Consider the following 15,367-nt stretch of genomic DNA (forward strand, 5'->3'; position numbering starts at 1 on the left):
ATGCCAATGGACTGTGAAATTGCTACAAGTTTATTTGTCATGTGCAAAAAAATATATCTATATATGTATGTTATTGATCACATTTACAGGTTATAGGTTTTGCTTCTCATCATTTTGCAGGTCAGATTTCCATCGAGGAATTCCGCCAGACGTGGAAACTGTTCAGCTCTCACTTGGGTGTGGACGTGGATGACCGAGCAATCGACGACATGGCACGCAGCATCGATTTCAACAAGGATGGCAGCATCGACTTCAATGAGTTCCTTGAGGCTTTCCGGGTCGTACATAAGTTGGACATGAAGGAGCAGCAACAAGGCTGACACGCACATACACACACACAAACACTCAACAAAGACAAGGGTATAAAACACTGTTAATCTATAGTGCAGATATTTATTCCTTTGTCATGAATGTATCTGAACATCTGTATTCCCATTCATATGAATTTAATGGCACTGGATCCTGATTGCACTTTGTTTAAAATTCAACACAGGGTGTAATATATGCATAGTTGGTAAGCATTAATATGCTTATGTTTAGGTCTCTTTATTAAGGTTTTTGTTTCTTTTTTCTCTTTATATATACAGTTTTTAAGAATACAGATGTGAAAGAAGCCTGTAACTCAGCACCATGGAGCTACTATATTTGATTCAGTTATGAAATGATGGATAATTAGTGGATATTGATGGAGGAATTATACTCATATAATATAATGTGGTGTATTATGAGGGAAGAAAGATTTTTAAGATTTAAATCTAATCAATCAGGCATAACATTATGAGCACTGCCAGGTGTTAGTGGGTGGGATATATTAGGCTTCAAGTAAACATTTTGCCCTCAAAGTTGATGTGTTAGATGCAGGAAAAATGGACAAGTGTAAGGATTTAAGTGGGTTTGACGACGGCCCAAGTTGTGATGGCTATTCAATTCAATTCAGTTCAATTTATTTTGTATAGTGCCTTTTACAATGAACATTGTCTCAAAGCAGCTTTACAAAAGAAGAGAAATGGAGAAAGGGGAGGGGAAAAAATTAAAATAAAAAAATATTTAAAAAAATAACTAAATACCTAGAAATAAGAATAAATTATTAAATTAAATTATTAAACTATTTCATTTTATCCCTAAGGAGCAAGCCTGTGGCGACGGTGGCATGGAAAAACCCCCTGGGATGATATGAGGAAGAAACCTTGAGAGTAATCAGGCTCAGAAGGGAACCCTCATTTGGGTGACACTAAACAGTAAATAATGTAACTGTAACTGTCCTTTCAACAACAGCAATCAATGGCCCATGAGGAACTATTAGGTCAGTGTAGTTTCTGGCTAGACCACTGGATCAGAGCATCTCCAAAACTGCAGCTCTTGTGGGGTGTTCCCGGTCTGTAGTGGTCAGTATCTATCAAAAGTGTTCCAAGGAAGGAACAGTATTGAACCGGCGACAGGGTCATGGGCGGCCAAGGCTCCTTGATGCATGTGGGGAGCGAAGGCTGGTCCATGTGATCCAATCCAACAGACGAGCTACTGTTGCTCAAACTGCTGAAGAAGTTAATGCTGGTTCTGATAGAAAGGTGTCCGAATACACAGTACATGACGGGTCAGGGCTGTTTTGGCAGCAAAAGGGGACTAACACAATATTAGGCAGGTGGTCATAATGTTATGCCTGATTATTGTGAAACAGACACACCATATGTTCTTGATACCTGAAGAATAATTTGAAGTTCAGTTGCACTTTGCCTGGACGTTTGTTCAGTATCGATAAAAGATCAGCCTGTAGATTGACATTTTGTTGATTTTTTAAGTAGACATAATATTTTTTATATTAGGGTTTTATAACATTTTGTGCACTGTGGTAGTCAAAACAACGTAGCTGTGAGGAAATAGCACTAGATTAAGTACATTTTATCAAATTAGTTGGTCAGAAAAGCAAAATCAGATCCAAAAAACAATAAAGCCTTCATCAATGTTATATTTATTCCAGTATGTGCAAAAGTTTAATAGTGAATGAAATTAAAGGTTTAGAGTTCAGAAAAACATCATTTTGGTGTCAGAAATGGGACTTTTACATGTAATAATATCAAACATCTACATATCTATAATGAATAATATAGATAATGAAATTTCAGGTTTCTATCATGTACTTTACAGAAGGGTAGCATGTCTGTCAGTTTGTTTCAACTTTCACTGTGACATTTCATAATGATTTACCATCAAGAATTTTTGGGGTAAAAAAAAATGAGCCAATAAATCATGTCGGATGAGGTCAAATTAAAATTTTGTTAAATCACTTTTTGATTATAATACAGGCTTTTTAGGGGGTCAGAGTACTAATATGAATTGATCTGCACATCTTGATTTGGCAAGAAGCTCCACATCTATCAAATCGTGATGGGATCTCCACAGTTTTCTGATATAAATTAGATCATTAGAGCTCCTCTCTGATTGGACCATTCAAAAAATATTGATCATCATCTTCTGAACCCTTTCCTTTGTTGACTTGGAGTTTGTGGTTTGGGTCATTATCGTTTTTGTTGTGTTCATTTGTCAGGTTTTAAGGTAAGTTCGATTGGTACATGGTATCCATGATTCCCTGTCTTGACACAGTCCCTGCTGTGAAAACAAGCAGCTGTAGAGCATGATGCTGCCACCACCATGCTTTACTGTAGGTCAGGTGTTCTTTGAGTCATAATCTGTATCTTTTTCTGTATCTTAAAATATTCATTCTTTGCCTCATCAGTGAGAAAAGGCTTCTGTCCAGCCTTCTTACCTCATCACTTACAGATTTGTAAGTGCTTTGTAGACTTTGTGGAAGTCAGAACATCTTGAAACCAAGATGATGCTATTGAAACAGCTGATGTTTATTTGGTATTAATCAGGATAGTTTCACTGATGACAGGTATGAGGTCATTACTTTTGTATATGAGATTATCAGTTACATTCCCCAGGTTAAACGAGTGCAGTGGTCAGTTTTATACAAGTTCTACAATCTAGGATTCAACTTTTAAAAGTATTCTTGAATAACAGAAATTCGCACAGGAAGTATCTTAAAGTTCTCAATTAGACAACTGTATCTAACAGGGAATTTAATTCAGCTTTAAATAAAAATACTTTTTGTTTTAAAGAAATAATATATAATGCATTCATGGTCATGTTTTAGATTTGTCTGTAAGCTTTTAACAAACTATTACTGAAATACACTAGATTATAAACTGACTGGTCAATGCATGGCAAGATTCTTCTGCTCTTTTTTGTCATCAGGGTGTATGAGAAGCACATGGAGCCTCAGTTTGTCCTTTTTTTTTTAACTGTGGGGTGTCCAGGAGACAGCTTTTTGAATGAAGAGCAATTCACATTCCACAACAGAGAAAATGAGCACCATTTAAGATGTCTCATAGGGGTAGAAGGTTGTTTCTTTGCCCATAGTCATGTTTATCCCTGCAGAACACTGTGCTAATAGCTCCCGCATACACCTTCTTACAAACTTTGTCAGAAGTACAGGGATTTATAGTTGTTTTCTTTTTTCCAGCATGTTCTGTTTCCACCATCAAAAGAGCCCTTTGAGAATCCATGGGGTTCTCATGCTGTTTCTAAAATAAAACCCCTGGTGTTAACACGAAGGCATGTTTTCCTGGTATAACTTTTTACATTTTAAACCTTTTATTTAGTATTGTTTAGTCAATGGAAAGCAATTTGGTTGTGAGAGGTTAGGTGTCTTTTATGAAAAAAAAAAAGTACCACAAAAGTAAATAGTTGTGTTTTTTTATTATTATTTTTGCCAAAAAAAACCTGAAGAATAAGTTAATTCTATGAAGTTGCATCCTGCAGTCAGTTTTCTGTAGCAAGAGGTGTGTCTATGAAGTCTGAAGCTGTTGTGTTACTGTCTTCTACTCCTCCCCTATGCTGCCATTGCATCCCTGCTAGCTACAAAACATTCCTCCTGTTAGTCTGAAAGCTAGGAACACCAGAAAGCAACACCAGATATCTATGGAGTCTCTTGGAGTGACACTGCTACCTGCATTGCTTACTCTGAATTGGGTCTTGGCTTCAGGTATGAGGGGGTTTAATGGGGGATATGGGCTAAAATATGCTATAGTCTGGTTTGTTGTATTAGAATAACGTATGTGTGTGTGTGTGTGTGTAGTATAGACAGCTTTCTTGTACTCCATTTGGCATCAAGTGCTTTGGAAATGCATTACTTTTCTACTTTCATGTTCACTGATTTGGTTCTTTTTATCCTTTTGAATGTGTACAATGTATTTTGGAACCTTCTTGTATCTTTTCAGCCACCGGTGACTGCAGTGGCTTCAGGCATCTTGAGAACGGCCGGACGTTTTTCCGGTATAATGGACTCTACGTCACTTTCAGCTGTAACCCTGGCTTCAGGTTGCATGGCCACCGCACCAGCAGCTGTGTGTCTGGCCAGTGGGCTAGACATCCACCACTGTGCGTCGGTCAGTCCTTACAGCCTGCATATGTAACTGTATGAATTCATGATTTTGTTCGAGATCCCAGTGGAAAATTGCGGTAATATAGGATAAACATTGGGCTGAGTGCAGTGTTGTGTGTTCACAACTGTAACTGTCTATGTTGTTGTCCAGTTCATGGATGATATTAACTGAGGGTGAAACTATGATGGCTGAGAATGCATTACATCCACATTTTTTCATTGACGGCATGTGTGGCACATTATATATATTATATATTATATAAGTTGTTGTTGAGATGGCTGCTGGCTTGTTGTTCACCCTTAGATGTGTTTTATTTTGTTAGTAAGCTGACTCGTTTTATCTGCTGCCTGCATTACCCTAGCTCCAGGTTGTCCTAGTCCTGGCAAACTTCTGCATGGTACATCCGTGATGTCTCCGGATGGTTCGCTGGTCCAGTTCGCTTGTAACACTGGGTTCAGGCTTTTTGGTTCACCATTGCTCTATTGCAAAGGCAAGAGCTGGAATGGTAGCAGTCCCGTTTGTAAAGGTAAGGGATCTTGACGTGATGAGCACTTAGCCACTAAACAATTAATTTTCTAATAGATTTTTCCCAAACATTGGTCGAGGATGTTAATAGTACTGCAAAGACATACAAGACAACACAATATGACTCCCAATAAAGAGTCACTGCAAGTCATTATACAATTAACAAAATTGCTTCTGTTTTTAGAGTTAGACATCATGAACTTGTTCCAGCAAAAGCAAACATCCTTGTACAAACCTGGTATGGAGTTAAACCAAGACATCTCCGATCTGAAAAACCATTTCAGTGCTGTTGCTATTACAGCTGCCAAAGAGACCTTTCTAAAATCATCTCTGCTTGGGGCTCCTCAGCCCAGACCGCACTTGACTGGAGATTTGTCTATGAAGTCACAGAAACACCCAAACATTCTAAAAAGACGGTGGCATGATCAAATCACTACACAACAACCTGTAGGACCCAGGGACACAACTACAAAACTTAGTAACATGCAAGGGCCAACTACAGTTGAAGATCCGCTCAACCAACCGCTACTTCCAGCTACACTGGAGAACACTTCAACAGCCTCAATCACCACTTCCCTTCCTGCAACTTTGTCAACCATCTTGGTCACTTCAACTATAAATGATCAGCAAGAAAACTCAACCCAGTGGCTACATCAAATGCTTTCATCTACACCCAAAGGAGAAGATAACTACTTGACTTCACCAGCGCAGACGCAGCATGAAATTTCAGTAACACCTTTACAATTTATTAATGTATCAAAAGGAACTAATTTTGACATAACAACAACTGCTTTAAGTGAAGTCAAAACATATTCAAACACTCTTGATACTGCTCCTACTGTGTCCCCAGAAATCCTTAAGCATAGTCATGTATCTAGTAACTTCAATGTCCTGATTGAATCTTCTACTGATGAAGATATTTCACAGTCTTTACAGGTTACAGAGGAAGTGAGCACAGTTGTCTCTACAATAAGCTCTCTTCACCTCCCAGGATCTAAAAATGAGCCTCTTACCTCAAAAGCACTTCCAACTCTTATGACTAGTTCCCCACCACCTGTTCCTGCTGGGATCCATGATGGAGAATATTTCCTCTGGAGTACTTCAACAACCGGTGCTGAGGATGATTTTCCGGCCATGACGGAAATGCCAACAGCACGTATCCCTGCCGTACACTCATCTCTGGCTGTTACTACAAGAGATTTCCACCCGAAGCATCCAGAAACAGGTCACACAATGACACCTCAGGAACAGACGGATCCTCGTAGACTTTCTGTTGGTCATATAGATGGAGAACTATATGATATTTCAAGATCAGGCAAAATTGGTCCTGCCAGCACTGGTCTTAAAAACAGATGGATCAGTAATCATGATCAGAAAAATGTAACAGCTAAGCAAAGTGTGTTGAACCAGACACCGGACTCTGGGTCAATAATCCACCCCAGTAAACGAAGACCTGTGTGTCCTTACCCTCCCTTACCAGCTCACGGAACATTCTACTTCCATACAATACCCGACCCTGCCCCATTCCAGTATAAGCATTACATACAATACGCCTGCTATGCTGGGTACACTCTGGCCAATGGGGATGTGTACAGCTATTGCCTACAGGACGGGCAGTGGAGTGGGGTCACACCCATGTGTATCGGTAAGCTGCCGCTTTTACAGAACTTACTTTGTTTAAGGAACAAGCAATACGATTGATCAGGATTTTTTGCAGTACCTATACATTAGCATTTGTATAGTAATAAGTAATTTACAGGTACAGGCATAAGACTAATGTCTTAATCTAAGAACTTACTGATTATTTTATTATAACAACACACTTCCTTACCATCCATACTTATCTTTCAATAATTCAAAACTTACTGCAGTGAATTTTCTCCATAGAATTTTCTCATTTCTCATAGACTGTTGCTTTAAAAGAATGCCTGAATTTCGTACAACTTTGAGTCACATGATGTTTGAGTCATGCATATGCAGTCTTGAGACACCTAGATAGCTACAGATCACTTCGTATGTATAGAGATACTTACTGTATGCTCTGTTACTGTGTCCAGCATGTCAGCATCGATGGGCTTTATGATTTCTACAACAGCTTTAACATCACAGGTCAATAGCAATTTTAATACATTATCAGACATGAATTTTGCATATAAGATAAGCCTAATAATGCAAAACATTCATGTTAACAAAAAAAAAATGTATGAATTGTTGATATTGTGTTTCAGTAAGGATAGAACGCTTATGGAGGGAGATTAATAGGTAGAAAGGAGATTTCATGTCTCGATAGAACACAAGGATCTTTAACGACGCTGTTTTATTCTTATGAAAGCCTGATTAAGTTATGTGAGCTTATTTCTTCTCGCAAGAGCACAAAACGTACTCACTCACTAGCAACAGAACACCTTTCATTACAGTTCAGCTTTTTCCCATGCTTGCTTGGAGTTAATCTCAGAGTTTCAGCTTCTGACCACTGCAAAGTTGACAGCCGGGTTTTTTTCCCCCCAATGTCACTTGAAACACTTACAACCTTTTTAGTGTCAGTTAAATCCTGAATGTGGCAAAATCTAGTGAATGGTAAAATATCCATTGCCTCCCACTGATAGCTACAAACTGCCTCTATATATACACTGTATATATTGGTGTAGTTTATAAAATAACCACTTTCCTGAAGTTTAATAGCATGCTGTAAACTCAACAGGTGTAATTTTTTCTCTTTTTTGTCACTCACTTTTCTCATGCACATGCCATAGATAGATAGATTTTACTGATCCTCTGAGGAAAATTAAAATACAACAGGATAAAATTAAAGCCAGATCTAAAACCAAAACAAAAACCCTGAATATTAAATAGATATGTACAATATTCAAAAAAGACTAATAAAAAGAAATACATTGGAAAAAAGAAGCAATTTGTTCACAACAGAGATAAGTTTGTTCAGTGACCATCAAATGAATATAATTTTCTTCCTAATCGATCAGTGATTTAAAAGAAAAGTACAGTAAGTATGCAGGATAACAAATCAGTGTATCATATAACACAATTTAAGGACCTGGATCTGGAGAGCAGGCAGCGCAGAAGCTCATGTCCACCAACTAAATCCTCCACAATTTGGCTTTACTTGGATGGAGAACGCTGTATCTACAGCAGCATCTGGCAGGTTTATGATGTTCAGGATAATAACGTTTAACTCCATAGCATGTAGCATCCAAATACGAGTCTGGCTTGGTGGTGGAACTGAACATGTTTTTTTTACACAGATAGAATTTACTCTGCCATAGTGCATGGATATTATACACATTTAAGGACAAAAATTTATTTATAAATCTGTATTTATTTTTTAAAATATAAATAATAATTATTTATAATTATAGTTTATTTATTTATTTAAAATAAAAGCATATTTCCAGCAGTGTCTTCCCCAGTATTTTGAAACTAGAACTCCCACCGGCCCGATTTACTGACATATTAATGCACATACATGCACATTAGTGTGTATTTATATATTAATATGAACCTTAGCTTTATTTGGTTGCACCGCTGTGCTGATGCTTATAGTAAACACATGTGAAAGCGATTCCGAATCTTTCTAACCTGCTAAATTCACTGCCACTGAATTCCAGACTGTACATCAGACCAACCTGGGATTATCTTGTGAATACTCTGGGCTTTTGCTCTGTTGAGCTCATTATCTCTCGCCTGATGCATACATCTGTTTATTGCTTTTTGAGAAAAGGACAGGAGACAGGAGAAGATCAAACATGTTCGCCAAGCTACAGAGATGTATGCATACATGTACATGTATATATACACAGGGATACGTCAGCTACAGTGATAGACTGCTTCTGTTTTTTGGAGTGCCTAAAATCCTCCTTATATTCTCGTAGGGTAAATAAATTAACAGACCAGATCTTTGTGGGAATAAATCATTTCAGGAAGCAAAGAACATCCTGTTTTTTTTTTTTTTTAATTATGCGAATACTGACTTTTTCCCCCATGGCTGTTGGATTGATGAAATAAAAATCCTATATTTTGAAGCAGGTGTAATCTGCATGTTTCTTGCCCACAGGGTTAACTCCATGTTCTGTGAATAACGGAGGCTGCTCTCAAGTGTGCCAGGTGAATGCACACAATCACAATCACGCAGAGTGTCGCTGCCAGCCTGGCTTCCTGCTGCTCGGGGACCAAAGGACATGTCGAGGTCAGAGATCCATGTTTATTCCAGAGCACATTTTATTCCTAGAGATATGTCCAGGATTGTGATCTGATTCTGAGGGGAAAAAAATTCTCCTTATTTACACAAAACGACAAATGACAAATAATTTTAAATTGGATGAACACAGGAGAGTATTTATGATTACAGAAGCAACTCAACTACAGTGCAGATGTTTAGGATATCCATGTAAGACCATTCACAAGAGCAGAAGGTAAATTCATAGTAGAATAAGAAGTCTTCTAGAATAGAAGTCTGTGCTTCATTTTTTTTCACTATTTGCTTCGTTCGTTTCTCAGGCGCCACGATTCTGTGACAAAAACGCACCATTGGTCTTTACGTTTACGCATCTGTCAGTGAAGCAGTCAGGACATCTGGATTTTGTACTAAATGCCTTTAAAATTCATGTTCTGTCACCTTTTTTTGAGAGTTCCCCAAGGCTGTGAATTCTTGTCCCACAGCAGGGTGTTATTGTAATGAGGGCGAGCCACAGCAGGTATGGGACATTCTTTACTGCACTCGTTCTTAGCAGTTTTAACTATATAATTTTTCCCTCATGTTTAGTTTTCATGTTAACGATATGATGATTATTTTTTCCAAAAACCATCGTTACATTGTAAATCTTTATTTATGTGACATAAACTAGGACATCTTAGTCCCCGTCACATGACATTGTTCTATTATTAATACTTGTATTACACACATACTGTATAAATATTTGCCTTTACTCCTCCTTATTAGATTCTGGCCATAATCTGATCCGATTTCTGAAATATCTGACAAAGGGTACATCTCAATCAGGTCTCTATCTCCCTAGCTTGTGAAACAGTAATTGTGTACAGAAGTACTAGGAAAAGGACACTGGTAAAATCTCTGGGTCACTAAACACGGGGACACTGATGACTCAAATTCCACTGACTTTCTAATTTCTGATTTCTCATCAGACCGTGTAAAAACCCAAATATCAAATATTTATATACTGGTGCTTCAAACCAGTTTGTAGTCTAACTAGTGGAATATTTAAAAAAATCATTAAACATTTAAAAGTTGTTAGACTCGAATTAACTGCACAAGAAAGTCTACAAAAGTTAAAATGAGCTAAGGTAAGGAGTCAATTGAGAGCTAATTATGTTTGTAGAAGAATTTGGCTGAGGGTATGGATTGTCCATCTTTTTTTTTTCTGAAAAGGCTTCAGAAAATATGAGCAGTAAGGGAACAAAGTGAGCATCGATGCTCCCTGGTTTTTGTGATGCGTTCTGGGATTTTTATTTAGAGAGAAAATGTTAATTTATACTGGAATTATTTAGCAATTTTGAGAGAGAGAGTGAGACAGCGACAGAGAAAGACCTATAAATAGGCAGCTCACTGATCAGTGCTCTGACTAGTGCAGAACTAGGTAGCAGATTGAGATGCACACAGTGATTTTCTGTTACTCTTCTCTACTACATATATACAGTAATGTTGGTCATTTATAACAAGCAGTTCAGCCACACCACAACTTGAGCCCATCATGAGAGAGAGAGAGAGAGAGGGAGGGAGGGAGGGAGGGAAAGGAAGGGAGGGAGGAAGAGAGAGAGAGATAGGTAGGGGTAGGGAGGGAGGGAGGGAGAGAGAGGGAGGGGAAGGCAGGGAGAGAGGGAGGGAGGGAGAGAGAGGGCGGGAAAGGCAGGGAGGGAGAGAGAGAGAGAGAGAGAGAGAGGGATAGGGAGGTAGGAAGGGAGAAAGGGAGACAAAATAAATAAATAAATAAAGATTTCAGGGTTTGATGCATAAAACATCCTCTAGGTTCTCCACACAGTGTGCCATGTTACAGAACATTACAGCAGCTTGTTTTTCACTTACTACGTCGATCATATTTATATCTACTTGTGAATGATGGAGGAAGGAAGCGTGTGACATGAAGTCATCCTGTAGAGGACGGATGAGAAGAGAGCGTGTGGTTAGTGCAGATTCGTCCAAATGAACATCATGATGAAAATGTTTAATCACATTGTCTAGTAAATCTGATATATGTATATATTTATATATTTGTGTGTAGCCATGTCCCCTCTTTAATCTGCTCTAGACACACATTTCACAATGCATTTCACAGCATATGTGTGTGTGGTTTGTAGATCTGGACGAGTGTGTGGAGGGTCTTCATGAGTGCCAGCAGGTCTGTGAAAACACCTTTGGCTCATACAGGTGCAGCTGCAGGCTTGGATTCCAGCTTTCACCTGACAGGATGTCCTGCACTGGTGAGTTCTTTGTTCCAGAATTAAACTCTGGAGTGTCTATTTGTTCTCTCTCTCTCTGTCTCTCTTTCTCTCTCTCTCTCTCTCACACACACATACACACACTACAAAGTATAAAATAATACAGATACAGGTCATAATATTCAGATCATAATATTCATGTTCAGAATGGGGGAAAGTTCTAGAGACTGGAGTTTATCCTGTATAAGCACTCAAAGCAGCCCATCTGGTACCAACAACCATGCCTATCTTACAGTCACAGAGACTTGTTCTTCATTCTGATGTTAGATATGAACATAACTGAAGCTCTTAATCTTCATCTGTGCTATTGTTTTGCCACATGATGGTCAGACTGGATATCTGCATAAATGGACAGAAGTATAATCACAGACAAGCCATTCAGACAAGCCATGCTGTCATCAGGTGGATTCTGTTACTCTCTATTCCCAGATGTGAACGAGTGTGTGCTGCCTGCTGGCTTGACTCGCTGTGTGTTTGGTTGCGTCAACACACCTGGTAGCTTTCGCTGTCTCTGTCCTGTGGGATATAGCATGAATATCACAGACGGACACTGTGAAGGTCAGACGTGATTTGAATCATGTCCCTAATTTAACTGAAATATCTAGTAGTACAGGTTCTTGAGTGATGTGTGTTTTTTGTTCTGATTGTACAGATATAGATGAATGTATGGAGAATGCGGGTCTCGGACCATGCGCTGATGCCTGTGTGAATGCTCCAGGCTCTTTCCGTTGTGTCTGTTCAAACGGATATCAGTTAGCTGGAGACGGGATGAGCTGCGTCCCCGAGTGTCCACCAGGATACCGCAGGAAATATCCTGATCTGCTGGGAGGAAATTCAACCCCGCTGGCGTGTGTCGGTAAGTGCATTAGACAAGAGGAAAGAAGAGTAATGGAATCTGTTGCAATAATATCTGAAGCGGCTTTGAAGCAAATTGTATTGTAAAAAGTAGGGCTGTAAATAACAATTATTTTCATAATGGAATAATCAGGTGACATAAACGCCACATAATTTCAAATTAAATTTAATTTCAAAATAATTTTAATTTTGAATTAAATTAAATTTACATTGGGTGTTACAAACATGAACGTAAAACTAAAACTTTACACTAGCACAATGTTTTTTTCCAGCTTTTAAGCAGAAAACTTTTGACCTTTTAAAACTTAAACTACAAACTGTTTGTGTTTCTTAAAGAGGCAGAACTACTAGACTACCAAGTTATGATTCATTCAGTCTTTTGAAATTTTGGGGCCTTCTGATTGGTCCAATGTTCTGTGAGTGACATTGATGAGCTGCACTGCTTGTAAAAGTTGAAATCATTTGAACATGATTTCACGAGGGGCTGCAAAAGATGCGAGTGCAGCGGTCAAACACATTCATGTATTGCATTCATTGAAAAATAATGAATTAGGAATAAAACATGTTCTGTGTGAATAACCCACACATTAAGCACACAAATATGGCACATGACAAATCTGCACTAAACATTATGTGCTCGTTCATCATTGTTGTGCTTCCATTCCACTGAAGCTCCGCTTTGCAAAGTTACATTTCGCATTGAATTTAATATGAAATGCTCCCATGCCTTAGAGGACTTGGGACGCACACTTTTATTCATTATCGATTATTATCAATTTGCTCAATTCGTTGTTTCAGCCCTAGTAAAAAGTAATGAAAAATATTCATAAATATATATTTGTATTCATAAATTATATATTTTCAAAATATTTGGTCAGAATATAGTGAAAGTTTGTGTGAAAGTTTCCAAGAGCAATTAGTCGATATTTAGAGCAACTGTACCAAATGTTAAAGTAATGAATGTAATCTACGTGAAAATTGAATGATTTTACAAAAAAAATCATTAGGTAGATATTACAGTAATAAATGCATTTTGTTACAAATAAAATGTGAATCATTTGTGCAAACAGAATTTAAAATATTAAATCAGTTCTGTTTTTTAACTTTATTTTGAAATTTTAACAGGTTAAATGAAATACAATTAAACTGAATTCAATTTAAAATTCAAAGAAAAATTTGTATCTGATCAGAATTTCATCATATCCGTACCATTAAATGTGTATTCACTGGGACCAGGATGTCCAGTAGTGGGCAGTTTTTCTTTCATGCGGGTGGGAGAGGAGGTCACAAATAAAGATCACATTTATTAACATACTGGATGATTGTGTATCATGGCCTGGTCACTGCCTGCTTTATAGTGTTCAGGGTCAGTTTGGGAAACAGAACCATCAGGCAGGTGCAAATAAAATTAATAACTTTTGTGGGGTTGGGTACCATTTTAGCCAATCAGCAAAGAAAAGGTTTCATGCCCTATAGAGGACATGAATTTTCATCTTTTGTAAGCGCTGATGAACCCTGTATATAATATAACTAGGGATGGAGGTAATATAGCAACATCACCTGCCAAAATTTTATATCTATTTTTTGAACAATTGTTCAATCATAACACAAATATTTCTTGTTTTGTTAGGAGATCAGTAGATTGAATCCCAAAGATCCCAAAGCCATCCATGGCCAGGAGTCAGGAAGCAAAACTGGGCATGCTGTTTGAGTGAGAGGGATAACATTTGTCAATCACAGCAAAGCTAGCCAATCACGGGCATTTGTGAGCATGTGAATGTGGAAAAGGGAAAAAATATAAAAATTCTAGTGGCACAAATATCATAGTATCAAACAGACTGTTCAAAAATATATTATAACCCTTATAAATGTCCATGTATGTATTATATTGGACTGTAGTGTAGTGTGTGTTGTCATGAATGAGCGCATACATTTCAGATATTAACGAGTGTGAAGAGATGGAGCAACACCACCAGCAGCACAAGTGTGAATGGAAGTGTGTTAACTTGCCAGGCACACACCGCTGCATCTGTCCACGTGGATACACACAGCATCCAAATGGCTACCAGTGCAAAGGTCAGTCCATATAACTGAATGAAGAATGGCCAAATGAATATCTTGGTAATCTCATGTGCCATTTTTCTTTTTTCCCCCCAGATATCAATGAATGTACAGTGAGGAATGGGGGCTGCTCCCACATCTGCATCAACCACAGAGGTGGCTACAGATGTGCTTGTCCTGAAAATTACCGGACCTCTCCTCACAGCAGGAAGAAATGCCAGCCAGTTTAACATTCACAAGGGGTTCCACTCTTTATTTACTCATCCACCTTGTCATATATGTGTAAGGTCTAATGTATTTTATGTATTTAAGATTTTTGTACATAAAAGTTAAAAATAGAAAAAGTTAATTATTTTCTTCTACTAAAGAACTCCAACTCCACTGTGTGCTTTTTGTGTGTGTGTGTTCAAACTGGCAGGAAGTGGGATCTCAGTATTTTTTTTTTAACTAATCTGAAATTTTCCTGTATTTGCATCTCTTTTTTTTGTTTCAGGTGCTTTTAGTTTAGAGTGGTATTTCTAATTATGGGTGAGCATTTGTGGGCATGGGGAATTTCAATTGTGTGTGTGTGGGGGGTGGGGTGGGGGCGTATTTGGTTTTGAGGTACTAGGCTGTGGGGGTTTATTTAGCTTTGAGTGCATGTTTCTATGGGGGAATTCAACAATGACACAACAATGGCAATGGAGCTTTTGTGAGCAATGGTGGTATTTGTGGTCATTAGGGGTATTTTGCTGCGTAGTACGTAGATACAAGTGTATATGATTGTGACATGTTTGCAGTGTGATACTTAAGCACACTACAGACTCAGGGAAATGTTCTAAGGATTTCTTTTCTTGCTCAAAAAATTAACCTATTAGATCAGAAGAAGGGTTTCATGAATATTCACTGGGCAGGAAAGTCCACAACGGTATCCCTGAAGAGACAAGGTGAGTTCACTAGGTTTAGTGTTTAATTGCTGCAAATACCTCAGATGGTATGTACATTGAATGTAAGGACAGGATGACAAAGGGGGCGAA

At 38.1% G+C, this 15,367-nt stretch overlaps 2 protein-coding genes across 2 annotated transcripts in view; both read left to right on the plus strand.

Annotated features, from left to right (window-relative positions):
- Window positions 1–3,611, plus strand: part of ppef1 (protein phosphatase, EF-hand calcium binding domain 1) — a 19,449-nt gene extending 15,838 nt beyond the window's left edge. The window contains exon 18 of the mRNA XM_058381400.1: window positions 121–3,611. Within this exon, the coding sequence (XP_058237383.1) occupies window positions 121–320 (200 nt within the window). The 3' untranslated portion in view covers window positions 321–3,611. The remainder of the gene's footprint in view (window positions 1–120) is intronic.
- Window positions 3,063–14,752, plus strand: si:dkey-163f14.6 (uncharacterized). The gene is made up of 11 exons (XM_058381399.1): window positions 3,063–3,625; window positions 3,916–4,042; window positions 4,278–4,445; window positions 4,804–4,968; window positions 5,152–6,612; window positions 9,037–9,168; window positions 11,295–11,417; window positions 11,865–11,993; window positions 12,088–12,291; window positions 14,229–14,366; window positions 14,448–14,752. Exons 2-11 carry the CDS (start codon window positions 3,979–3,981, stop codon window positions 14,579–14,581), a joined length of 2,718 nt encoding a protein of 905 aa, XP_058237382.1. The 5' UTR covers window positions 3,063–3,625; window positions 3,916–3,978; the 3' UTR covers window positions 14,582–14,752.
- Window positions 14,753–15,367: the final 615 nt, after the last annotated feature.

This window comes from Hemibagrus wyckioides, linkage group LG27 (assembly GCF_019097595.1).
Source record: "Hemibagrus wyckioides isolate EC202008001 linkage group LG27, SWU_Hwy_1.0, whole genome shotgun sequence".
In the NCBI taxonomy this organism is placed as follows: Eukaryota; Metazoa; Chordata; class Actinopteri; order Siluriformes; family Bagridae; genus Hemibagrus; species Hemibagrus wyckioides.

Coding starts and splice junctions, on each gene's coding strand:
- si:dkey-163f14.6 (XM_058381399.1), top strand. CDS start 3,979: ATGGAGTCTCTTGGAGTGACACTGCTACCTGCATTGCTTACTCTGAAT. Junction 6,613..9,036: donor GGTCACACCCATGTGTATCG/GTAAGCTGCCGC, acceptor TCTTGCCCACAG/GGTTAACTCCATGTTCTGTG. Junction 14,367..14,447: donor AAATGGCTACCAGTGCAAAG/GTCAGTCCATAT, acceptor TTTTCCCCCCAG/ATATCAATGAATGTACAGTG.